At 32.8% G+C, this 18,697-nt stretch overlaps 1 protein-coding gene and 2 long non-coding RNA genes across 8 annotated transcripts; 1 reads left to right on the plus strand and 2 right to left on the minus strand.

Annotated features, from left to right (window-relative positions):
* Nucleotides 1-453: 453 nt before the first annotated feature.
* On the minus strand, nt 454-1,253 carry LOC123892527. The gene is made up of 2 exons (XR_006803207.1): nt 1,072-1,253; nt 454-955 (listed from the first exon to the last, which is right to left on the minus strand). It is a non-coding gene; the product is annotated as an uncharacterized LOC123892527 (long non-coding RNA).
* Nucleotides 1,254-3,521: 2,268 nt separating this feature from the next.
* Nucleotides 3,522-6,725, minus strand: LOC123890627. Of its 6 annotated transcripts, none has more exons than XR_006802897.1 (5): nt 6,205-6,725; nt 6,030-6,095; nt 5,770-5,844; nt 4,314-5,646; nt 3,522-3,759 (listed from the first exon to the last, which is right to left on the minus strand). It is a non-coding gene; the product is annotated as an uncharacterized LOC123890627 (long non-coding RNA). The 6 variants fall into 6 exon arrangements; XR_006802898.1 differs by having other exon boundaries at nt 4,314-4,805; nt 5,382-5,646; nt 5,770-6,095; XR_006802899.1 differs by having other exon boundaries at nt 6,189-6,725.
* A 7,543-nt stretch (nt 6,726-14,268) lies between these two features.
* On the plus strand, nt 14,269-17,867 carry LOC123893030 (mitochondrial substrate carrier family protein B-like). Its single transcript, XM_045942946.1, has 7 exons — nt 14,269-14,657; nt 15,304-15,489; nt 15,584-15,730; nt 15,912-16,013; nt 16,114-16,184; nt 16,303-16,370; nt 17,200-17,867. Exons 1-7 carry the CDS (start codon nt 14,508-14,510, stop codon nt 17,436-17,438), a joined length of 963 nt encoding a protein of 320 aa, XP_045798902.1. The 5' UTR covers nt 14,269-14,507; the 3' UTR covers nt 17,439-17,867.
* Nucleotides 17,868-18,697: the final 830 nt, after the last annotated feature.

Below are 18,697 nucleotides of genomic sequence, written 5' to 3' on the forward strand. Positions count from 1 at the left end.
TCTCAGACTAGAAAGATGTTATGACTGATCTTCAGAACATGAGATCTTCTTCAGAGCTTCTGTATCTTTCAGAATTTGAAATCACTTCATAACTTGATTCTTCAGGATTTGAAATCTTCTCTTCTTTTATAAAACTTGATAATAGCACATATAAATTTTAACTTATAAACCTGCACACTAGATCAAATTTTAGTACTACCAATTGTCGAGTAAACTACCACTTTAGTCCCTGAAAGTGTCGTTCGCTATCAAACAAGTCCCTGAATTAACGAAAATTTAAAAAAACTCCCTGAATGTTAAGTTCGTTAGTCGGTTTAGTCCAAAACGTCAAATAACTGTTAACCTCTGATGATGTGTCTTGTAATACGCTGATGTGGCATTTTGACTAGGATATTTTGATGCTTTGTTGGATTTTTTTTAGTCTATTTTAACTTTTATTTTAATTAACATTAATTAAAAAAAGAAAACATAAATTAAATATAACAACTTAAACAAACTCATGCTCAAATCTCTCACCTTCAAATTTGGAAGGGAAATCATTCTCATCTTCAAAATTGGAATCTGCTAACTTAAAAAAACAAAATCTATCCCTAAAAAAATTTAACAATAGCACAACAGCATGGAAATAGAAACTCTTCTCATCTTCAAACCCAACCCTTCCTTTCATCATCATCACTAAAAAAAAAATCATAAATGAAGCAGATAGAGAATGAGGTTGAAGTGAATGAGTGTCAATACCTCCTCCATTATCTCCAGCTGGTCACCATCATCGACATTTCCGTCACTGTCGACTACCTCTCCGGTTAACATCTTTCATGTGGTTGTTCTATCTATACTCGAATCCAACGACCCAGAAGCTATCTCCCTTCAACCACAGATTGTGCCCAGATTCGTAGTGAAAGATATAGGCTCCGTCCTCACTCCTCATGGCTTGGTTGAAGCGTTTTTCTTTGTTCTGTAAAAAATAGTGAATGTGAGACGTTGGTTGGATAACTGAACAAAGTTATTCGTTAATATTTAAGAAAATGGGTAGAATTAATAGTTTATTGAGTTGATTTGATACACAATCACCTCTTGCATAACAATGGAAATGGTGTTCCTTTTTTTCTTCAGATGTGGAAAAATGGTTTTTGCTTCACATGAAGATTTTAAGGTGAGAGGGGGATTTGATATGAATTTGTTTTTATTTTTTTAAAAAATTAATGTTTTGATAGATGAATTCTGGCCAGAGAGATTGGAGATGAGTTTATTGATTTTGGTTGAATTTTTAGTTTTTCTAAAATTTTATTGTATTTTTTTACTTATAAATATTTGATTTTGAGTGTCAATTTCGTCCTTGCTTAAGTGGCTTTTAAAATTGAATAAAATAATGCCACATGTCGGTCAATGAGTCAAACTTTGGGACACATCACCTAAAATAAATGGAAAGATAATCTTAGGGATGATTTTGACTAACGGAGTTTCGATTCAGAGACTTTTAAATGTTTTTCATTGATTCGAGGACTACTGTGACGGCGAGTGACACTTTCAGGGACGAAAGTGACTGTTTACTCACCAATTGTCTATTTAATACTTTGTTATCATCAAAACTTCATAGAGTTTTAACATGAACACATTTTGTTCCAACAACAAGTTTTGCCAGCGGGTTTTTCTTCTTCTTTTCTTTCAATTTTTTTAAATAAAATAAAAATTGGATATTAAATTGAGGTATGAGGAGTCAAATCCACTATTTTTTTCTCTTTACAAGTAAAAAACTGATCTTTTCCTCTTTCTCGCTTTTGGTGTTATGAGTGCAGCTTTGCTCCTTTTCAAGAGGCTCCTTTTATTCCTTTCCCTTGCATAGATGATTGACATGTGGCAGTTAAATATTCAATGGTTGTGATTAAAAACCTCACAACAGTGTTACGCTGGTAACCAAGGTTTATGCACTTACGCTGGTAAAAAAAACTATCCCTGATGAACCGCCGACTCCCATCACCGTCATGTCCACCGCTCCATCACAGTGCCTCCAACACAACTGTGTTCTTGTTCAGTTGTTCTCTTCTCTCTCTCTCAAGGAACAGAGAGAGGGGCGCGAGATGAAGAGAGACGAAGGAGAGAGAGAGCAATACGATTTTCAGAGATTGATTTTTTCTCGCGCAATTTGTAGATGAGGCGAGACATGGCGGTGACGACGACGATAATCTGCGACGGAGATACGCCACGACGGCGGCCGGTGCATCGTGAGAAAGTGGAGAGGCGTCGAGGAGAAAGAAGAAGATGGAGCGTGTTTTTTACTCAGTTCCCAATTCTTGTAGTTTTGCTTTTCTGTAGTTTTGATTCTTGCTATCTTTTGATCTCAGCCATTTGATATATTTTTGCCACATGTCAATGATCTGCGTAGTGAAAAGGAATAAAAGGAGCTTTAAGAAAAGGAGCAAAGCTGCACTCTGGTGTTATAGTTAAGATTTTCCCCTTTCTCGCTTTTGGTGCTATAATTCTTTGTAAGGATATTTAATTAAGGTTAAATATATGTTTGATCCCGTAAAATTACTAAATTTTATTATTGATCTCTATAAAAATATGGCATAGAATTTTTGTAGCGAACAAAACATATGTCAATTTTTTAGTGGCCCCCCTCGAAAAAATTTCCGGCTCCGCCACTGATCACCGATAAATATTACAATTATAACTATTATCATACACCAGACAACAATCTTGCAATGACGAGAAATTTTGTAAAGGAACTAATTTCACACTATATAATATTCATTCTACATTATAAAAAAATCAAGGATAGTCTATATAAATCCTAGCTCAACTGGCAGGAATGCCGAAATTGCTAGTGTCGAAGTCAAGACTAGGGTTTGAACGCCGATCACTCTTTGTGTTATACTAGTTTGATAGGCCATGTCTATGGTGCAACACTGAACTACGTCTTTCATGGTACACAACTTCTTTTTATTGTTAGATTGAATAGTTACATATGATTTTATGGTGGACCTTCCACAGCATATTTCCCCCTTCTCTCACACTTGATTTTTTTTTTTTAAAAAAAAAACAGTTTTCTTTTTCTTTTTTCTTAATTTCTTTTTTCAGTTAATTTTTCTTTTTTAATCGTTGTCGATGCCGCTCCGATCAATGAATTTCCTGTCTGGACGTTCTGTAACCATCACTACAAGAAAATTAGGCCTTTGCGACTGTGGAAATTGCAGTTTGCAACGGTTGAAACCGTCACAATTTGACATTTGCGACAGTTAGTGAACCGTTGCTGATTTCAGTGTCGCAACAACACTTTGCGACGGTTCTAAAAACCGTCGTTACATCAATTTTGCAACGGTTACAAGCCGTCCTTATATCCTTTTTGCACGTAGCTCTGAAATTAGTAATAGGGCTGCAACGGTTTTGAAAACCGTCGCAAATGTATTTTTTTTTTTTAAAAAAAATTAATTTAAAACATTTTATCTTCATTTTGATGGCTTATTAAATAACAATTAAAACAATAAATAATTAATTGAAATATCCATACAATAGTAAGAAAATTAAAATGCACAAATATATAAATACTATTACTAAAAATATGAACTAATCCATAAACAAAAATATGAATTTCATATAAATACAACATATACAAATGATACAAAAAGGTTTCTTGAGTTCCATGAAAATTAAATCAATTATCTGGATGGTCCATCACAAGAAAATTACTTGATCATCCCGAGGTAAATGACTAGAATCAAAAGAATGTCGTACATAGTTTAGTAATTCCAAGTCTTCCACCTAAAAATAAAAACAAATTATATAAGAACCCCTAATTAAGAAAAAATAAGCAATATAGTCACTAATGACTACTGATATGCAGTTAAAATAGAAAAAGTTAAAAATAGGATCACAGCCTGCCATATCGAACTGGAGAAATATTGATTTACAAAATAATCACTCATAAGCAATAAAATACTCTTCTACAAGTGTTAAACAATAGCATAGCAGTAAGCATCAAGCTAAAATATTGGCTATAGTTCTTTTGCTCAATATAGTTGTAGCATCATAAAGAATGGTTTAAGGTATGTGCTTTTTTCAAGTTCTCATGTATCAATTAACAACAGACACACACCCCATCATATAGTATTAATCAATAAAATACAATGCATATGTACAAATAAGTTTTAATAGACAAGCACTTTAACTAAGTCACTACCACTTTAAAATACAAATTACACAGATTTCATACCATAATATCACACACCAACAAGGTATGTCATTACCACTTTAACTAAAAATATTTCTAAACATAAAAAATACGTCAGTTACTGATTAGGAATGAGTGTACTAACCTTTTTTAATCTAACAATATTTGGATGCTTCAAGGATCTATTGTTTGTGATTTTCTCTTGACATGTTTATCAATCTGCATACACACATCTCATACTAGGAAGTTAATTGTCAATCAATTTAGTACCTACACAACCACATGATTTTTTAAAATGTTACAAGACATTATCTAGTCTCCATATTTTGTTAGCTCTGGTTCAAACATACAAAAGAATAGTATGCAGTAGCAAGAATATTGGTAACATCACTAACTACAAATTAATTACTAACTACTTACAATTCTAACACACACACAATAGCAAAATAATGCATCACTGTAAGTCTTTGAACAAAATAATACAACAAGTCTTGAACAAAATAAAAATAAAAAACCTTGTGTAGAAAGAAGGATGAGAGCTCATATATAACAAGCTACACTGCTGATAATAACCCATATTCATATCCCCTTCTCAATGAGTTTGGACAATAGCATATTAGTAACACTGTAATCTTACCTGGACAAAAAGAATAAAAAATGAGGGGTGCTAGTGTCACACACTCTTTTAAAGATGAAGACGAAGCTCACAATAAAGATGAAAGACGACAACATCCACCGGAACACATTATAGGTCCGACGATTACCAGAACACGTGATATAGACGGCGACTAAATAAGACTGCAATTAAGACGATGGACGGCGTCAAGTGGCGTGACCTTAGCATTACTCATAAAAAATTGAAGCTTAGATCATTTCAACATTGGCCATAATAGTGTCACTAAGAAAAACCAAACCAAATACAAAAACTTTAACAAAATTTAGGCACAAACTTAATTGGTACCACAAACTCAAGGTGAGCCTGGATATCACAAAAGGAAGGCAATAATGTTACAGCTGATGCATAACACTAATGTTTGCGAGCCTGGATATCACAAAAGAAGTACAAGGCATTGCAATAGCAGTTTGAAACACAAACACTGCCAGTGCCATGCACCGCTACCACTACTGCCAAGAAAACTATACGCCCACCACTAAACAGAAATTACTACAAAACAACACCAAATAAAAGCTGGAACTAAAACCATCACCTTACCCAAACCAAAAACAGATACTCAGTCACAAACAAGAGAACCAAAAACCATACTTAAGGGCCAAAAGACTGGACGCCAGGAAACCCAAACCAAAGCATGCTTTCACCAATAACATAAAATCAGAATCCAATCACACAAGAACTGAGCAAGAAAGCACATGAAAACCAGTACCAGAGGCCAAAAAAACCAGCAGCCGCAAGCGGAAAAAGACCAAACCAATGCACACACCAGTTTATCCAAACCAGAACCAAAACCAAAATAATTCATCTACAAACAAAACAAAACAAAACAATGCACTTTGAGTCAAACATTAAAGAATAAAATTGTGAAATATAGTGAATCAACAAAAGAACATAAAGCCATAAGGTGCATAAGAATGGAGAAACTTACAAATTTTGGGTTTTGTTATGGAGAAATAACAGAGGAAGCCGCAATTGAAAGACTTTACTTCCATAAATCATTCAGCTCAATAAATAGAACATAGAGAAACATCAAAATCAAACATCAACAAAAGAAAAAATTGAAAGACTTTAGTTCTTTAATATCGTTAACCTCAATCCTCAAAATACCTAATATTTCAACGCATAGAGATATATTTAAGGGGAAAATAGAGGAGACAAAAAGAGTAATTGGGTTTTTAAGATTCTTACCAACCAGAGAGGCTCGAAGCGCATAGAAAGATGACGAGTGACAGATCAGCGGAGGGAGAACAAGATCTGAGAAGAACGACAGAGAAAATGAAAACAAGCAAAATGAAAACAACAAAATTGAGATGTGAGGCTCAAATGAAATCAATTAACTTTGCTCACCGAGAGACCAACGAACCTGAGATGAAAACAACGAACTCTGCTCAACGAGAGAAAGAAAGGGAAGGTCCGTCACTTGCCGAAGAATGAGAAGCTTTGTCAGAGATTTAAGGATTAGTGATTAGAATTGAATGATGAAAGATTTAGGGGTTTGAATTTGGAAGGAGTTAGGGATTTGAAAACTAGTTCGGGATTTGTAGTTGCAGGAGTTAGGGATTTGAAACCTAGACCGGCGATGCGGTGATGAAAGGGTTTTAACGTTTCAGAAGTGTTTTGCCTTTTAGAAGTGTGTTTTGCTTCTTTTGTCTGGATGTTCAATTTTTTTTTGTTTGGGATTCAATTATTTTGTTTGGGAGCAAAGGATTCTATTTTCACTGGGCGCTGAAGTGAAATTTTTCCCGGTTTTAGACAAAAACACTGCGACGGTTGTCTAAACTGTTGCATAAACCGTTGCAAACTTCATAAAAAAAGCACATTGCGACGGTTATTTTTTAAATGTCGCAATTGAAGTGTCGCAAAATGATAATTTTCTTGTAGTGCATGTCGTCGGAAATTCCATTGTTAGCTCCGATTTGAAGGTAGAGAAAAACGTGATAGCCAGAATAAGCGTATCGTGATTACTGTGTTTGCTTGATGGTAAATGGTAATGGAATACAAAAGTAGGGAATTGAAGAAGAAGCTTGTCCATTTTTATTTTTTTCCAGTAGAGAGAAGGTGGAAAAACAGTAACTTTGAGAGAGAAGGTAAAGATCCCATGTAACATGGCTCACCGAAAATTTATTAACACTTTTTAATCAAATGGTAAATATTTGTTGTGCATGGTGCAAGACCTACCAAGTTAGTGCACATTAGACAAAGCCGGATTGATATACATCTCTTGCACAAATATATATGTTAGCTTACTGGATTTCACATGTTATAGTGACTAATACAAAAAATAATGTTATTCAAACATAAATATCAAACAAATATACAACATTTATATATTTTTAATTATTTTTAATATTTTTTACATATTTCGAATTGCGTGCTGTGAGGAAAAAGAGAGAATGTGTTGTATTTTTGTCTACAAATTTGTGTTGATATATCACTCCTCTACAAAAAAATTGTACAATTGCGAGGACTAAAGTAGCTGACTAAAGTAATATTTAATTCTATCTTTATGTGTTATTCATCGATGTTATTTTACCACTTTAAGTGACACGGATTGTATCAATGAATAACAGTGGGTCCAAAATCTATTTAATTTTATAAAGTTTTATTCATTGGTAGTAACATCCGTTCAATTTTAGGTACGAAGTAAATTTCAAAACAAGGAACGCAAGAGTTGTCCCAAACTTTTTTGATTTTGTCAAAGCATAATCGAATTAGTTAATAATATTTGTTTCTATTTAATTTTTTTTTAGATGAGCTGGTAATCCACTTAAACTAAATTTACATAATTGTGAGATCCCGGGTTCGAACCCGGATAACGACGACTGACCTAACAATTTTGAAATTTTTTGCCAGTTGAACTAGGACTTATGAGATATATTTAATTTCATTTACAAAATAATTATTGGTGCAATAGAAGCAAGAACATAGATTCTCTCCAATCAACCTTAGAGAATTGAGAGAAAATCAGAGAGTAAAGAGGAAAGGAGAGATAGATGGAATATTAGATTTAATCAAATTTCATTGAGGATTGAATAGGGATTAATTACAACAGTTTATATAGCACTAACTTGTATAACAAGTAACTACACTTGGTAACTTTAACTACCACTACAAAAATTAATACTTAAATTTATTGGCAGATTTAATTTTTACTTATTGACGGTTTTAACCCCAATAAGTGAGAGAAAAAAAACCCACACAATATTAAAAAATGTTTTCCCTAAAAAATGATTTCTCTAAAAAATGTTTTCAGTAAATAATTATGATTCATCATTATAATTAATTTACTGATATTTAATAATACATAATCATTAAAAAATAGTTAATCGATGTAAACATAGCAAGAGGCTTTTAACATATAAAGTGATCAAATCATTTTATATTTTTATATATAAAGGTGAAAAAAATGACCGAAACTCTCAAATTTATTTATATCATGATGCTTTTTGTTTCTCTATTTACCGTTGCAGTCACTGGTCTAAGTAAGTTTTTCATCCTCAAAATTATTATTTTTTATTTAATACACAATCTTTCACTATTTTAATAAATTTTTTTTAGTAAAATTACAATAAATGATACAAAACTTGGAGTGTGGTTAATCCTACTAAGGATAAATTAGTATATTTGGTAGAAATCAATTTTATTATAATAGGAGTAGATGTATAAGTCAAACGTTTTTTAATACACAATCTTTGCTGCGTCAAAAAAAAAAAAATACACAATCTTTGCTCATCATAATATCATACACTTTTATACTACCCTCGTTCCTAATTATAAGACCATATTTGACCACTGCATGTACGTCAATGCACAATTTTGATCACTAATATCTTTAATTGTCTATTAGTAAAAATTATAAAAATTTAATATTTACTTTCATATATTATTAAAAAAATACAGTCATGACAAGATAAATGAATAGTACAGTTTTGTCAAACAGGGTCTTATAATTAGGGACGGAGGTAGTAGCATACTTATAAGAAACACTTTGAAAAAATGACACTGCAGACCAAGGAAACACATTGTAAATGGTTATTTTCATTTAATACTCTTAAAAATTTAAATTTATTTCATATATACTCTTATTTAATTACTCTTAATTCAACTAACTTACTTACTTTTAAATTCTCTCTCATAATAAATAAGAGTATAAGTGATATTGAATATTTCAAACATTTAAAAATTAGTCAAAATTTATTATAAAAATGACCAAATTTTTTCTCAAAGTGTTACTTTATAAAAGGACCGGAGGCAGTATTTAAACAAAATTGAATAACAATTCTAAACCTGAAAATTAATGTTCCTAATTCAGGCAGTGATTTACCTGAACATAAACACACTTTTTCATTTCTATTAATCAATATCACCAATTTTAATATTTGCATCTTCGTCTTCTTTTTTTCAGGTACTATCTAGAAGATAGAGTCAAAAAAAGGTACTACTACAATTCATTTATCTATTTGATATATTTATTTTTGAATAGGGATGGTAATTTGACTCATACCCAGTGGGCACCCGCAAAAAATACTCATAACGGATACGGTAAAAACTCGCATTTTGGGTACGGGCACGGGTATGAGTAATTATCCGCAAAAATCAACGGGTATGGGTGCGGGTACGGGTACCTTAGTACCCACCCCGCCCCATGCCCGCATAATATATAATTATTTATTTTATATATATTATTATATAATTACGTATGTATATCAATTTTAAAAAATACAATACTATTAACCTGTTACAAATTTTTAATAAAAAAGTTTACTTATAACATAATAAAAACACAATGTGAATATGTCAAGAAAGAATGAACTTTAACATGAGATTAGTAAAATTTTTGTTTATAATTTTGACTGAGTCAACATTAAAATCTTTTAAAAAAATTAATTATATTAAAACGATATGATATTTTATAATTGATCAATTTATTTTTAATAAAATTGCGGATAACGGGTATGGGTACCTAAATACCCGTAGGATATGGGGACGGGTATAAAGGTTGTTACCCATGCGGGTATGGGGATGAGTACAGGTATTTTTTTCAAACTACAGATATGAGGATTGGTACTATAGTACCCTACCCATACCCTACCCATTGTCATCCCTATTTTAGAATGCTCAAAATAATTGGCGCTGTCGGAGCTTGAAAAATATGGCCCATGCAAACAATAGCTTGATCAATGAAGCAGACAATTGCTTGAGTCGACATCGATTGAATATTCCGTGCTATTGTTCCTTAATCCTTACCCCAATGAAATAAAAAAATCAAACTTGATTCCAAAACTAGTATACAATACGTGATTGCACTACTGGATTGAAAGGATCAACGGGATGTATGTGTTTATGGTAGTGAAGAACTAAACATTCTGGACGGCACTCATGCTAGCTAGAAACCCTAGCAGAGCCAAAAGGCATGTTTTTCCATGTTTGTTGGTGTTCATTTGATTTCTATTGAAATATCAGCTTCAGTCAATTACAGATTCAACTAATGATTTGGACATCAACGCAACAGATCCGGAGGCATGGATACTACGGTGACTTTAACTTTATCTTATTATTTGTTGTAGGTTTTTTGCCGTTGTATGCTATTAACTTGGATGCTTTAAGTTTTGTTCATAGATCCATCCTTTATGTTTTTAGCAATGTTGATTATGTGATTGTATTTATCTATTTGATGTATTCTATCAATTTGAGTGAATGAATTTCATTTTGTTTTTGTCAAAAAAAAATAATAGCCTTTAGATTAAAATGAAAGTTGGTATTATCAACAAAAAAAATATATGAAGGTTGGCGATTTAAACACCAATTAAAATATCATTTGACATGCTCGCTTACTCTATTCTCTCTCCAATTTTTTTGTGACTGAATTGTTCATCTTCAACGCAAAAAACGCAAAATCATGAAAAAAAACGCAAAAACATCACGACACGGTAAAGAAAACACAAAAAAAACATTTGTCTCCCTGCCATGGACAACATCATGACACCGCCACCACAACCACAACAACTACCAACGATGATGCTGCAACTGCCAAACCCACCACTATTGCAGAATCTTTTTGGTTGAGACAACCACCATCGGTGTAGGAGGTATTGATTTATAATCGATTTCAGAATCTAATCTTTTAAGAGGATCAATTGGGGCGTTCCTGGTTTCAATCGTTAGTTGGTTCAGTGGTGATTGATGTTGAACTTGGTAGGGATGACCACAGTTCGATCCCACATAAACGCGATCAGGAAGGGACTGGAACCACTTGATGTTGGAACTGAACCCGAACCAGATTAAACTGGTGGTGAAAAACAAAAAAAATTGGGGCTTTCCTGGTGCTAGGTAGATCAAAAAATCATGACTTAAAAAATAATTGGGTGAAATGTTAGATAAGAAATAAACAAATAATTAATAGTTGTTAAACAAAATTGAACTCTAATTAGAAGCATTGTTTTTTTTTAATCTATTCTAGGAGCTAAAGGGACAAATTTGATACATTTATTTACTTTAAGAAACATTTAATAATTATTCTAATTTTAGCAAAGGATTTCTTGCATCGGTATGTTTAATAAATAATATTTAATTGACATAAAACATTGCATGAAATTTTTTACTATATAAAGTGATCAAACACTTTTATATTTGTTACAAGCAGAAAAATGGCTGTATTTCTAAAATGTTTTTTTACAATGATCTTTTTTGTGTCTCTGTTTCTAGTTGTAGTCAAAGGTGGTGAAGGTACGTAAGCTCATTCTAATTTCTTTTATTTTTTGTCTTATACACAATCTTTCACCCCTTTTTAGTAATATTTATGTATTGTTATTTGTTTACATTGCAGTTGCACAAATAGAATGTGTTACTAAAGAAGATTGTTATAAAAAACTACCGGATCTTCGTCGTATAAAAATGATTTGCGTCGCTGGTTTTTGTAAATACATAATACCTTAGAGCTAGGTTGAGGTAAAATATTATTTCTCTATCATGTTTAAGCATTTTTTTTTGTCATTATAATGTTTTAATTAATATAGCCTTATAAGAATGTTAAATATTTTTTAAAGATGTATTTTTTTAAAAAAAATATATTTTTGGTAGAGATATGCTCTAATATATATTTTGACTTATTTTAGGATATGTTTTGGAAACATATTTTACAAAGATATATTTTTAATCTTAGAAACAAAATAATAGATTTTCATGAAAAATAATGAGATGAGAATTTTTAGAAAAATAACAATTAAAAAGAGTTTGAAAATAAATTAGGATTTTAGCAAAATTGAAAAAAGAGCACAATGAAGGTAAGGGGGTGGGTAAATAACAATAACACCATAGCATCAACAACATCGAACCTTAGGGAATTTCTGCACAATGAAGGTAAGGGGGTGGGTAAATTCACGGCTAATAGTGTGTCAAATATGAGTTGTGTTTGTTATTTCAATTCATATTATGTTACATTACTGCTTTCATGTGTTGTGTTTTCGATTTGAAGTTCGTAGTGTGTTTTCAGTTAATGATATGCCTAATGATGGGTGTTAATGATGAGTTTCAATGAAGTGATTAATGACGTGTTCCAATTATGTGTTAGTAATGAGTTAGATTCCCAAAGGTGTCTTTGTTTTGTAATTGATGCATTCATACATTTATTAGTCCATTTCAATGATGTGTTAATGATGAGTTGCGTCGTTATTCAATAACATAAGATGATACCCATGAATTATGTGTAGGTTTGGTATCACATGCATATAGGTCGGGTCCTAGGTGCATTACATATGATTTTAAAATCTTATGCGTCTTGATCATATTATTGTTCGCTTTTACTTCTTCTATTGCATTATTATTCCTATGAATTGTTTCTCACCCTTCTTGTTTTTCTTTCTGTCTTGGTCCTACGATCTGCAATCGTAAATTTTCAGGTGATGTTGGATCTTAGAGATTGTTTATTCAACATTTAATAAGGAGTTGCTCTGCTAGGAAGTCGTCGGAAGAACCATTTACTTTGAAATTATTTTACTTTAATTTGCATGACTAGACAACGTTTCCTTTCTAAGTTTGTTATTACTTGAAAAACCAAATGTTTTAATTCGTCAAATTTAAGACATATTTTAATTATTTCAAGTTTTTTTTATGTTTCCGGTAGCTGCATATTCTTAAATAGTTAGTAGTATGTTTTTAGATGAGAATTCGTGACACTCTTTCTGGGAACAAATTAATTAACTTTTTATAAATAAATCAAGGGGAATTTAGGTGTTACAGTACAACCTAATGATTTGGTCGTGAGTAAATTTAATATCGAATATCAGATTCAAATAAAAAAATGTGGGTTATCATGATATTGGTACGAAGTTTTCATCGCCGTTAACGATGATTAATCTTCTTTCGGGAACCTGTGAGGCACACAAGGTGGATCCTCCCCACCCAACTGAAGTTTCTCGATATGCATGGGCAATGAATCGAACCCTGATGACAGTCAATTATATGATGTTTTTAGTAGTAATTTAGGGTAGTTTTAATAGTAATTGAAGTCCAAAAGCAAGCAAATACCTGAAAAAGTGAAGTTACTTGGCCCAGAAGAAAGAAAAGTGGAAAAAGCATCAAAAAAGGGGCAAAAACGTCAAAAATAGCACAAGCCATCACAGCAACGATGAGACCCAACGTGGTGCGATGGAGGCGGTGAAGAAAAACATAAAATCCTGATCAAATCTTTCATTGTGCCATGATATGACCCATCGTAGCCACAATGAAGCGAAATTGAACGTCATCGTGGCCATGATGGTTACGATGAGTGCGCAGAAAAAGCCCAAATCCAGCTGAATTAAAGTAGCAGACAAGATCTTCAATGACCATGTTTTTGGCTTGAGTGAGTCTGTGGTGGATTGTATGAAGTTCAACATGAAGAATGTCATATGTCACTTTGATGAAACCCGAGAATCCCAAAAGAAAATATCCTAAATTATTTCTTATAATTCCTCCAAAATCCGCTCTAACTAGAGAGCCAAGACAATTACCATCAACGTTAAGGATAATGCACATAATGAGAAATAAATAATACTAATAATAAGTTAGTTGGGGAAGAGTGTGTTACATTTATTTTTTAAATCAAAATAAATAATAAAAAAATGTTTTTAATGTGTTGGTATAAAAAACTTATAAGTGAGCTATGATGTGACAGTCCATATAAATTAAATTCCGTAAAAAATCCAATATATCACTGCAACGTCACGTGGCCAATTGTTAGTCAAACCAACAGATATTTTAACATCGGGGACAAAAACCAAAACAAAAGAAAAAAATAAAAGATTAATTTTATTTTATAGGGATGAAAACAAAAATTAATGGCGAAAAAGATATTTTACTTTTTTTTTTTTTATTTTATAATTTGAACATATTTAACTTGTACAGTATTTAATAAATTATTAAAACAGAGAAATTTATTAATTTCGTTAACCATATTACACTATGCACGCGAAAAACAAACAAACAAACACCACCACATGATGTTGGCCGTCCATCTCCGAAAAACCCTAATTCAAATTCTCAATCTTTCCGTTCTTCTTAAACCTTATTTCAATCGCTTTTTACTTTTTACTCTTTCACTTTTTCTCTTCACAATTTCCTTCCTTTTTCTCTGATTCCTTCACCCATTCTATTCATAAGAACGAAAATTAATTTGGGGTTCTAACAATGGCGACGGTAGTTGAAGGAGGACAGAGAGTTTTGAATAATCAACAATCACAGAGTGGAACGGTTTCTCAGCTTCTTGCTGGTGGTGTTGCTGGTGCTTTTGCAAAATCCTGCACTGCTCCTCTTGCTCGACTCACCATTCTTTTTCAGGTTTTTATTTTTAGTAATTATAGAAATTGTTGTTATGTTTCTAACATTTAAATGTGTGTTTGTTTAGTTTTATGGTAATGGAAATTAATTTTTAATTTTATTAATTTTGTAAAATTGATTTTATTGTTAAAAAGTGAGGTGAATGTAATATTTGGACATGTTTATATAGTTTGACAATAATTTTAAGGTTAAAAATCATGTTTGTTGGGACTCTGAGTTTAGCTCGGATATCACATTTGTATATGCAGGAGTCTGACTTCGAACCCATACTCCCCGCCTATTCGGTGGAATTCTAGTCACTAGGCTACTTTGACAAAAAAAACATAAAAAGGAAGTAAATTAACAGAATGCAATATCTGACTCAGGATGACCCTGTAAATTATCAGCAAGTAATTTTGGCACTGATTCATTTAATGTGTTGAAACTTCATTTTCGATAATGAGGTTATTCTGAAGGCTAATGTTTAGTTTATTTATTAATTTGTTGAAAAATTGAATTGATTGTCAGCTGTTAATCATGATTGCATATTATAACTTCGGTTCTTTATGTTTAATGACATTTCATATTACAAAAATTTCATGTGAGTTGATTGTCTCATTACGAAGATTTGTTTATCTGAATAATTTGTGTGCCTGAACTTTATCAGGTGCAAGGTATGTATTTTGATGTGGGCCATGTCGCAGCACTGAGAAAACCTAGCCTTTTGTACGAGGCTCAACGTATTGTCCATGAAGAAGGATTTCGAGCATTTTGGAAAGGAAATTTGGTGACAATAGCTCATCGTCTCCCTTATTCCGCAGTCAATTTCTATACCTACGAATGCTACAAGAATGTATGCTTTGATGCTCTTAATGTGTGTAGTTCAGAATTTGCTGCTTGTGTTCCTCATTTTTAAATCAATCTTATCTTATTTTGTTTTCTTTTAGCTATTGCATTCTGCTTTGGGGGAGAATCATAGATCAAAGGCTAGTAGTGATGTCTTTGTGCATTTTGTTAGTGGTGGTTTGTCAGGCATGACAGCTGCTTCAGCCTTGTATCCTTTGGATTTAGTTAGAACACGACTTGCAGCACAGGTAATTGCGACTTTCTTATTGAACTTTTTTAGACTATTTTAAAGCCCTCGATGGTTTGTAATAACTAATAACTATTGTCTTTAGTATATTTTAACTTGCACTTATCCAATTGGTAATATCTCTTCTGTTTGAGTTTATTTTTACCAATAGTTGAGACAGTTATTCTACGTTTTCAATGCAGAGAAATGTCATATACTACAGGGGAATCTCACATGCATTTAGTACCATTTGCAGAGAAGAAGGGTTCTTTGGAATGTATAAGGGACTTGGTGCAACATTGTTGGTGTGTTCCTGATGCATATTTAGCTGTTCTGTTTTGTTTCATTATGTTGATCCCTGCTTTACCTTACAATTGACATTAACACTTAATTTGTATCGTGCAGGGTGTTGGGCCTAGCCTAGCTCTAAGTTTCTCCGTTTACGAGAGCATGCATTCTTTTTGGAAGTCTCAAAGGTGAATATATGTACTTGCACTGAATTGCGATGCTCTTTATGCTAAAAGATACTTCTTCTGACTTGGTGCATATGGTTTTGTCAATATTTATGGTCGACTCTTTTTATTTGTGATTTAGGCCGAATGATTCTCCTGCCATGGTTAGTCTCGCTTGTGGAAGTCTTTCGGGCTTTGTATCATCAACAGGTGGGTACATTTTGGCTGTTGAGACTTGTCCTTTCTTTTGCCAAGTGAACCATGCTAACTAATACTACTCTAATAAGATTTGCTTAGCTTATCATAGCAATTTCATGTGACTGTTGAATACTTGTTTTGTGCTGTGGAAGTTGCCTACTTGGTGACTTGATGCAGTGCATTTTATCACGTAAGCTGACTTTCTTGCATGATGCACATGTGTGCAATTAAGATTTAAGAAACTTTTGGAAAGATAAAAAAGAAGACTCCAAATATAGATGCTACATAAAAGAATAGCCATCAAGAAACATGTACAAATCAGGAAAAAAACAAAACAACTAGTAGACTATAGAATATGCTATTCAATTGTTTAGTGGCGTTGGCTTGGGTCCTTGGAGTATGCTCCTCTCAAGGTCTCAGGTTCGATTCCCTCTGGTGCCAATTTCGGTGGGCTAAATCCATACAGAGCAAAAAACTCTTGGCTTTAAATGGGGCCCCCGCAAGTGGGCGGTGGGATTGGTCTTGGTCGGTCCTAGTGCCGGATACCATGTTTTAAAAAAAAAAATGCTATTCAATAGTTTTGTTTCGCTTTGAAATTTCCCATGATTGGCGTGGAAACATTTGATGTTGAAGTGCCCTCGTTTTAAACACATTATGCTTTAGTAGTCTTCAGCATGAATATCTTAGCTAGTGTAAGATTTTGTTGTCCATATTGATTTTCTTTTCCCAAAGAAGACATACTATATAAACTTTTGTGATTAATTGTCTCTTGCAATGCCCGCATTTCCATGATTTATTCTTACTCAAGATTATGTCATTAACTGTCTATTACAACTTGCAGCCACATTTCCACTGGACCTTGTAAGGCGAAGGATGCAGTTAGAAGGGGTTGGTGGTCGAGCACGTGTCTACAATACTAGTTTGTTCGGGACATTTGGTCACATATTTCGTAATGAAGGGATACGAGGATTATATCGAGGCATTTTGCCCGAGTACTACAAGGTTGTTCCCGGCGTTGGCATTGTCTTTATGACTTATGAGACATTGAAGTCCCTTCTAAACAGCTTTCAAAGTCGTTAGCACACAGCATTTTCCGTCATATATGATAGGCATCACCTATGAAGCACGCACACTTCTCGGATTACGTGTGTCGCAGTGTCTGACATGCTTCGGTGTCCTACATTGACACATAAAATTACATTGAATTATGACATTTTTTTCAAATTATTATCGGTGTTGATGTGTCGATGTCTGTGTATGTGCTTCATAGGGCATCACTTCAGTTATATACTTGGTAGGAAATTTTGTAGTGTTGGATTCCATATTTTGTAGCCAGTCACATTTTTGTCCACGTATAGTTAGTTTTAACTGAGAGTGAGCAAGATCAATTGTACCAAAGAAAAGTTTAAGATGAAAATCTTTGTAGTTCATGATAATGAAAGGTTAGTAGCTGCAATTTATACCAATTTATATCAAAATGGCCCGTTTATGTGGTCTGTTCTAGTGGAATCATAATGTTTTCAGGATGGGAGTTATATTTTCATGAATGTTTCTCCAATGGAATCGGATTAAAACTAATTTTATACATGTTGTACACTACTTTGATCTATCATGATGACAATTTTGTCTTCCATGCTTTGTTTGCTATATTGGACAAATATTTGTTATACACCCCAAAAAATGAAAGAGCGATTTGATTGGATGTCTATGTAAAAATGTTTGACACTTTCTGCATATATAAATTAAATTCAAAAAATTTATTACATATTATGTTATTTTAATTAATTTTTTAATTTATTATTAATAATAGTCGTGGTGATGGGAGGCTACCGAAGCTCTTCTAACGACCACCATAAGTTTGTAAAATTAATGTTCCCTTTATCTTACACTTATTTTTAATCCAGGTGAAATTATCAAATGAGTTAATCATTGTAGAACGAAATGAGTAATATATTAGTTGATTCTGTCTTAAATAATGAGCATTACCTAAGAGTACTTGTATGAGATGATTTGAGTCTATTTATGCTTAATCTAAAGGTCTTGAGTTTGAATCTAGTCCTAAGAATATAGCAACATTAAAACTCTTGATCTAGTTGTCCATTGCGGTTTTATCCGGCTCGAGCAATGAGTGTTTATAGTTGTGAACAGAGAATGTCTGATATACGTCCAAAAAAAATTGTCATGAATTTATTCTTTTTTGTTGTAAATTAGTAGTGAGAACAAAATGGTCCTCCTACATGCTCAGACAATTATGGGCTAGTCCTCAACATATTGAGATATTCTATGCCATTCAAATTAACTTAAAAAAATAACTCTCTGAATGGTCCTCAAGTATAGAA

This window comes from Trifolium pratense, linkage group LG6, assembly GCF_020283565.1.
Source record: "Trifolium pratense cultivar HEN17-A07 linkage group LG6, ARS_RC_1.1, whole genome shotgun sequence".
NCBI classification, from domain to species: domain Eukaryota; kingdom Viridiplantae; phylum Streptophyta; class Magnoliopsida; order Fabales; family Fabaceae; genus Trifolium; species Trifolium pratense.